The sequence below is a fragment of the Chaetura pelagica genome, unplaced genomic scaffold, assembly GCF_000747805.2.
Source record: "Chaetura pelagica isolate M959 unplaced genomic scaffold, ChaPel_1.0 scaffold3, whole genome shotgun sequence".
Taxonomy (NCBI): domain Eukaryota; kingdom Metazoa; phylum Chordata; class Aves; order Apodiformes; family Apodidae; genus Chaetura; species Chaetura pelagica.
The window spans coordinates 391,412-400,043 of NW_009952974.1; the positions used below are offsets into that span (position 1 = coordinate 391,412).

Sequence of the window (8,632 nt, forward strand, 5' to 3'; positions counted from 1 at the left end):
ACCGCTCTTTCAGTTCTTCCCAGAAAATCTTAGCACTTGGTGAATTCCACAAAAAAAAGCAGCTTAATAATTCAGTGTAAGCATGCCTTTATTGCTCGTGTTCCTCCAACTCTGGCCTGTTCTCTTGAATGAATCTTAAATGAATCTTAAATGTTGCGAACAAAAAACTGTGCCTGAGCAGCATGTACTTATCAGTCTGGGTTTTTAGGATGATCTTTCTAATGAAGTTAAATTAGGTTTGAGCTGCTGGACTGTGATGTGGCTCTGGTGGCCTCCCACATGTGCAAGGTATTGCAGGGGCCCTGGCTGCTGCTTCCTGCTCTGGAACTGGCCTCTGAGCTTTTTCTGCTTACCCTGGGGATTCCCCACAACTCTTGATTGGACTGGCACCCAGTTTCTCTATGCTGGAAGGTCTGGCCTGTGATGCTTATTTTGTTGCCTGAGAAACTAGTTTCTCTGAGCTCAGGAGGGGACAGGCAGGTGCAAACTCAGCTTGAAGTGACCGGTGCATGTGGAAAAAGGAAAATAATATCTTTGTCCTGCACTCCCTTCTTCCTCTGAGTGTGGCACCATGCAGCCAGCTTTTTATGCTCTTCAGTGTGCAGTTGTTCACAGGAAATAAGAGCAAAGTGGTGGGGTGCTATTATTAGCTGCACATAATGTAAGTGTGAAAGGAGATGTAATGGGTACTTTGACCGCTGATGAAATGCAGGAAGGGGAGCTGGAGAGCTCTGTGTTGTAGAGAGCTTGTGTCAGGTAATTGCAGTTTAATTGCACAGTGTCCTTTGTGAATCCTGCAGCACCTTACAAGTGAGAGTGTCTTGAGTCTTGTTTGCATGGTGTGCAGACTTTGTTGTTTCTTCCTCCTAAGAGAAAAAGTTGTGTTTGAGGGTGGTAATTTGCTTGCCTAGCAATGCTCAGTAAGCCTCCAGTCCTTGATTCAGGATCCAGTGAGTGTCAGGAGGTCTTTGGACAGGTCTTGATCTTGAAAAGAAAAAAAAAAAGCATGTGTTTGTGTAACTATGATGATATTTGAGTATCTGTATAACACTTTGAATGAAATCTTTCATATTAGAAATGTATTTTTAATATCTTGTTACTGGCAGAGGTTTCTGTGGAAGAGACAGGAAAGAAAAGCAGTTCTTCTGATTCCTGGTTTTCTACCTTGCTTTCTGCCTTTGTCTGCTGCTTACGTGAGCAACATTAAAATGACACCACCTACATACAGGGAACATTGAGATGTAAAGATGTGAGATAACATGCCAACAACTTTCTTGCTAGAAAGCTTTACTTTAATTTTTTTAAGTCTGAACTTCATAGCTGATGTGATGTTTCAAGTGGAAATGGTCAACTGCTTGCTATATGTGCACAAGTCTGTGTTAGTTTTCTTTTTCCTTTTCAGTTCCATTAAAAGATTTGAAACAAGTTTAAGCTGAAAGAAAAAAAATTGAGTTTCCTGTTAACGTGACGAGAACTAGAGCAGTGAGTCACTTTGCTCTTTGAACTTCTCTGTGCAAATGAAATTCAAGTCACTAACACTTTCCAAGACAGTGTGACAAGTTTGCAAACGCATTCCCAGTGAAGCTCAGTGATAATGCAGGGAATAGTCCTCAGGTGTCTTCAGCCACAGCCTCCAAAAAAAGTAAATTAAATTGTCTTCCTAGAGTCACAGGTGAAGTGAAGCAGAACGCGACGAACACAGTGGTGTGCAGAGTGCAGGGGGAGTGGAACAGCATCCTGGAGTTCACCTACAGCAACGGGGAGACAAAATACGTGGACTTGACAAAACTGTCTGTGACAAGAAAACGGGTTCGGCCCCTCGAGAAACAAGGACCGTTTGAATCTAGGTAGTGTATTTGTTTGCTGTTGTCTGGCCCTTTCAGTTCTAAGCAGGCTGGTGGATGCCTTAGGAAAACCTGCAGATGTAGGTGTTACCTGTGGATAGTGCTTAGCAGCAGTGAACTTAATTTATTATTTTTAAAGCACAGAAAACAAGTGCATAATAAAAAGTGCAGGCACACGGTTGTTTATCTGGTCTCTTTAATTTATAGACAGGGTTGTCTTATGAGTTCAGAAAGTGTCTACTAGAACAGAGCCTCCTTTTTTGGTTTTTAACCATCAGCTATACAGCAGGGAGGTTGCAAAGCTGTTGAGTAACTCTTCCTTGGCAACTTGAAAGGGTGTACAAACAGGCACTAGATGGGCACAGCCAAAACCTCAGAACCATCCCTATGCACTCCTTATTGCTAGCGTAGCTGTGGCCGTGAGCTCCTCCAGCTGCACTGCACCATCAAGCTCTGACCTGGGTTGGTTTGTCATGTGTAAGCGGAGGGAGTGCTCTTGCTCTGAAGGAACTGCATGCAGTGATCCTGCAGTTGGAGGTGGCAGGCTGAGACAACTTGAAAACTGAGGTTGAGCATTTGTTTTGTAGGAGGCTATGGCAGCATGTAACAGAGTCTCTGCGGGATGGAGACATTGACAAGGCTACGGAGCATAAGCGAGCCCTTGAGGAACGGCAGAGGAATGAAGAGAGGATTCGTGCTGAAACAGAAACACCTTGGTGTACCAAATACTTCCTTAAAGATGTAAGTTTCCAAGGAGTTAAGTGTTGATGAAGGCAGGGCTACACTTGAAGGCAGGTGCATATATGGGTCTATGTCCCTTGGCCTTGGATCTTATAGTTTAGCTCCATAGGAGTAAGATGACATAAGCACTCCCAAAGATGAAAAGGTGTGACTTTAACGTTCACTTCCCAAACACTTTTTGTTGCAAGGGAATCACAAAACTAATGTTTGCTTGTTTTGTGGCTTGGTTTCTTTTACCAAGCATTCCTGTGGCACGTGGAAAACAACTTTGTGTACACGTGTGCGTAGACTGTGACAGTAAAGACCCAAAGAAAGTTTTCAGTAGTATTAATTATGCTTACATTGTGTGCATATGAACACAAGATGTTACTGTTAGCAAGAAAGAACATAGGTGCATTCTTAACTTAGAAATGTTGTGTTCTTGTACATTACGTTTTGGATGGAGTTTATTTGTTCAGTAGTTTAATGTGTATTTCAAGAATCATAGAACAGTTTGTGTTCAAAGGGACCTTAAAGATCATCTAGTTCCAACCCCCCTGCATGGGCAGGGACACCTCCCACTAAAACATGTAGCTCCAAGCCCCATCCAACCTGGCTGTGAACACTTCCAGGGATGGGGCATCTACAGCTTCTCTGGCAACCTGTTCCAGTGTCTCACCATGCTCATAGTGAAGAATTTCTTCCTAATATCTAATCTAAATCCACTCTCCTTCAGTTTGAAACCATTCCCCCTCATCCTATCACTACATGCCCTACTAGTAATAATAATAACACAGTAAGATTGTTAACAAGGTGAACTGCAGACTGCTCAGGGAGACTGGGGGCTGCTGGTATTACAACTTTGAAACAGGCTTTCCTTGTGATCCAGATAATGAGACCATGCTGTGTAGAGAGCTTTGCTAAGCCCCATGCAAGAAGGGAGAACTGGGCTAAAATTGATCCTGTAGTAGTTCAGATTCTCATTGCAGTGAAAGTTTTATCTGTTAAACTGCAGTATTGCAACTCCCTCTTCTTCTTTCCATATCTGTAGTCTAACAAAGGCTTAAAAGATAAGCTAAAAGGTTTTTCCTCATTTTTATATTGTGTGTGCATTTTTTGTTATTGTTTCTTGTTGTGTTTTTTTTTGTTTTTTCCGTTTTCCACTTTTGTGTTTTAAAGTTCAGGACTACCTGTGAGCTCCAGTAGAGTTTTTTGTTCTTTAAGACTCTCTTAGTATGAGCTGAGATTTAGATGTTTGTATTGTTAGTGTCTAGATTTAGAGGAGATAAAAATCCTGTTGCTAATCCAAGATACAGATCTACTCAGAAAATGCATCCATGTAAACCTGAGCCACTTCATTTCCAGGTGGAAATGGAGTTGGGCTGTGTCAGAGCTGATAATCCTGGATAACTGCCTCTCTGCTGGCTTCTTGTTTGGCTTTTTGAAGTAATTTGGATCACTGGGTTGAGCAGAGTGGCTTTCCATCTGGGTTAATTACAACTGCAGTCAATTTCCAGAGTGTACTATGGCTTGACAAGAGTCAGTTCATGTTTTGAAGTAGTCTCGGAAGGCTGCAGCATTGATCTGTGTCTTCATCTGTGGGAGTTAATCAGAGAGATGTAGCTTATACCTTTTTCACAGCTCTCAGTGTAATAGTTGTATGAAGGGAATTCTCCCGGGGCAGTGTCTTTTATTATAACCTTATTTTCTCTTTAAATTGCAGGGAGATGGCTGGGTTTATCATAAACCCCTCTGGAAAACAGCATCTGCTGTGCAAACTCAGCAAACGGACACTAACTAGAAAAGCTGCTTTCAGATGAGTTTTCTGATTTTCCTCTCCTTTTCCACTGTCTCTTAAAACACAGTAATCACACTGAGTGTGCCCTTTTTATGTAATTGTGGAAGTTTAAATGAGCATAAAGAAATAAGTATACTAGGGCACTTTAAAGCTATTATAAAAAAAAGTTGTAGAGACAAACTTGACAGGTACATTCAACCAACTTGCTTTTTGTATGATCCAAGATATTTTATCTGAGTTGTGTAAGATTCTTCTAAGTAGATCTGATTGCAAAAGCTGCCTAAGAGAAGAAGGAACTGTTGGATTTTGGAGTGACATGGGAACTTTTTTCAGAATCTGCATCAAGCTCTTTAATAACAGAAACCTGCTCAGTACCCATGTAGACAAGAGCAACAAAAAATTGCTGCTTTTATGCCCAGTGATTAACCTTTCTGGCGAAAACTGGAAGGATGTTTGGAAGATGTGCCTGAAATCAGTGTTAACAAACAACTGGATTGTGATGACTCTTTTTTCTTCAGAGAGAAAATGTGCATGCATTGGAGGAATATGGAATATGTGTAGAGACTATACTTTTCTTTTTTTATGGATTTATAAAAGCAATTAGAATTGTAACCGTGGAGAAATTTTTCCTCTGAAACTCTTTAATATACTTGAAATAACTGACTTGAATTGGAAAAGTAATTTGAACACTTTTCAACTCCTAATTTTATTAAATCTCTTTGAGTGACTGATTTTTCTTATGTTATAATGTAATGAGGTTTGGCCTTTTTTTCCTCCTCCACCTTCTCTTCCCAAGGACTAAGGCTTTCAAAATGAACCGAAAACTTACAATTTTGTATTTAAATTTCTCTGCCCATCTAATCATCTCAGAGGTGAAGTATCAGTGTTACAAACTGTCCTTTGGATTGTTTTGGTTTTTCTCCTGTGGTGTTATTCAGAACAAAGCCGTGAAATGTGACCTGTGAATACATGGACTGTAGGTTCTGGTTTTTCATCTTACCATAAAAAAAAAAAAAGCTGATTATGCTGAGGACTGGGTATTGATTTGAAACACAATCAGATATCAGGAAACTGTATTCAGGTACAAACATCCTTTGGGTTTTTTTAATAACTATTTTATTGAACTTTAAGAATTGCTGGCAATTAAGAATAGTACTTATTATGGCTTTCCTTATTGTTGTAACTACAAGCTACCTTAATTTTTCCAACGGTGGTGCCTTACTCTGTTTTTTCTTCTGATGTAGTCTTCCAATCAGTGTATATAACATTATCTGCCACTTCCCAGCCATGGTGATGGCTGCACCTGATCCAGCATCATGAGAACTCACAACAGTGTGATCTGGTAAGATGTTTTCCATGGAGAAGATCCCAGTGTAAGAATGCATCAGAAGGTTTAAATAACCATGTTAACTTTCAAGACAAACTGTAAATTGTGCAAAAAAAGAAAAAAAGTTGGGTTTATGCACAACCATTTTGATCCTCTTTTACTTTTTCCTTTTTTTTTTTTTTCTGACAAATGCACTGAGATCTCAATGTGAGTCATAGTCTGTTTGTGGGAAGTGGGGGTGGGAATAATAAAGCTACAAAATGATTCATTTGTTCTGTCTGCTTTCACAGAGAACAAGTGACCAGAAAGAGTAGGTTGTTGTTATCTTTTATGCTGGAGATCTGTTTGTCTGGGTTTTCCTTGGCCCTTCAAGTTAAGATATTTTGGCACTGTGCACTTGAGCAGTATCTATATTCTCTGGCAGAAGAATGTTTTAGGCCCTGCTGTCTTCTTTGTGATATTCTATACAACCATCCTGTTGTGTTAGTTTTGGACATCCATTGGGCATTTTCATGTTTAACCAGGAATAAAAATAAAATTGAAAACAGTGGGATTAGTTGCTCCTTGTTTCTGAGTCTGCGGCACATTTGGGATGTGCTCCTTGGCCGGTTCCAAGATTTGGGATAGCAATGATGGTGGCAATGTGTGAACTTCCATGTTTCATCAGTGTCTGCACCAAACTGGGGGTGGTAGAGGGACTGAAGATAATCTGACAATACTGCATATGTTTCACAGCTGTTTTATCTCTGTCACATGCAGATTTGGTTTAAACAACCAGCAAGAGCTGTGGTGCAAGATCCAGCTTTCAGTGCTGCAGTGATCAGAGCAGAAAGCAAATCTTTATCAGCTGAGCATGCTGAGGAATCAAACTTGTACTTGTTACAATATAGACCTATGGCTCAGTCACTGAGCTCTGCTGAAATTTTTGATTTGGGAATTTGTCAAGGTGACAGCTGTAAGACAGACTGAAAAGCTCCCATGTTGACCATAAACCCATTTGTGTTCCCTATATAATAACATTAGTCAAGTTAGTTTTCTTCCACCCTCATCTGGTATGCTTGTGGTTTCACACTGAGAAAGCTGTTACTAATTTTGTTGTGTAAAATTAGACCCAGCACTGAAGAAATAATATTTTAAAATACTTGAAACTATTTATTTTAGCCTGGGAGGTGCTGCTAGAAAAGAAGCTAAAGCCTTTTGTTGCTCAGATGTCTTCACAATGTGGATTTAGTTACAATGCAGATTTCTAGTTACTTCTGGAAATAAAGAACATAGTTCGAAACAGTTTAAAAAAATTCTAGCCACTGAATATCCAATTTAAATTGTAAGACATTCATGTGTCTCTTCTGAGAGCTGCAAGCACCCTAAGACTAATGTATGTATTTTTAACTCTGATTCTCTTGCTCAACTGCTGTTCTTTCCCTCTTGTACCTTCTGGAGTGAATGGAAGGATTTGCTGCTGCTTCCTATGTAGATATTTGCTAGAACCACAGTGTGTTCAAGGGAGAATGTGGTAAAATGTAGGGCTTAGACTCATGTTCCCTTTTGTATTTTTGGCTTGATTGGCTTCACTGAAGTTAAGAGTAAAATTCACATTGGTCTACAATATAAGCTGTCAAGCCTAGGGTTAAATCTGCCTCCCCAGGAGAATTTGGATTTTGGCCATTAGAATCAGGGATCCTGCCTTCAATGTCTAGTTTGCAGGGGCTCATCCCCCTCTGTCCCAATCCTGTGGAAGATCAGATCAAAGTGTCTTTCAAAGCCTCTTGCACTGAACTTGTAAGAACACGTAGACATATTCACCAGTGTTACATCCAAACAGTTTGGTAGGGGACACTCTGCACTGAATGTTACAGGAAGGAAAGACTGGACAGACTGAGGGGAGTTTGGTGGGTTCCCATAGTTTCTTAGGTCCATGTCAGAAAGGCTGCCCCATGCTCTCTGTTTCTCTTATGCATGCATTCAGCAGAACAGTGGTTAATATAATAAATGAGGCTGAAGTCAGGCAGGTGGAAAGGTTTGTGTTTAACTGGGAAGGCTATGCTTCAAGAGAAGGGGTTTAGCTTGAAAAAAAATCAAGGTGACAGAAGGTAGCAGCCAGATGGGGAACTGGTGGGAATCATAGAATCACTTAGGTTGGAAAAGACCTTTAAGCTCATCGAGTTCAACCATAAAACTAACACTTCCAAGTCTGTCACTAAACAGTGTCCCTAAAATGAAAAGTATAGTCACAGTTACAGGTGGAAACTCGTGTGCTAGCTGAAGTTAAGTTTTTATTATATAGTTTTGTTGCAAACTTGTTTACTCTCCTTCCATCTTCCTTTGAAGGGATGAGAGACAATTTTGTTCTAGGTTTTTTAATCTAGGAGCTGTGGAAATGAACCGAAGAGGTGGAAACAATAACAAGAGAAGAAAAGCTTTTTGTGTGGGCTGGTGCTTTCATATATGTTCATTTTAGAAAACCTAAACAGCCCTGCAGATCTTCCCTGCTCCACAAGGTAGAAGGCTTATGGCTGTTGTATGATTTTCTTCCTTCCCCTCTCTTGTAGGAGTTGATCCATGCAGCCATGTGCTGACAAACCATATTCTGAAAGAGATACCTCTGTCTAGGTGAGTGTAAGGTGTGGACTTGGAGGGCTGCTTGGTAGCAGTGCAGGTTTTCATTACCTTTTGCTTCCAGGGGTGGAGGGATTGAGATTTGCCCGGTGCCAGGGTTCAGAGTGAGATATGACTTACCTTTCCTTAGTTGCCTTTCCACTAAAGAGCCATCTGTCTTGGTCTGTTGGTTACAGAATTAAAGGTTCTGGTTCTATCTGATCATGTTTCTTCAGGTTGAGTAACAAAGCAGAGGGGTGGGAAGGTGCTGCGAGAATTAGCCAACACGTTTGTGTTGCCAGTATTACTGTGGCACAAATCTGTTGGCTGGAGGTGGCTGGAAACTGT

At 40.6% G+C, this 8,632-nt stretch overlaps 1 protein-coding gene across 1 annotated transcript in view; it reads left to right on the top strand.

Moving 5' to 3' along the window:
- The window catches only part of OSBPL11 (oxysterol binding protein-like 11), a 23,594-nt gene extending 19,010 nt beyond the window's left edge, over window positions 1–4,584 (top strand). Inside the window, exons 10-12 of the mRNA XM_009996024.1 lie at window positions 1,665–1,847; window positions 2,432–2,585; window positions 4,288–4,584. Coding sequence (XP_009994326.1) covers window positions 1,665–1,847; window positions 2,432–2,585; window positions 4,288–4,365 — 415 coding nt within the window. The 3' untranslated portion in view covers window positions 4,366–4,584. The remainder of the gene's footprint in view (window positions 1–1,664; window positions 1,848–2,431; window positions 2,586–4,287) is intronic.
- Window positions 4,585–8,632: the final 4,048 nt, after the last annotated feature.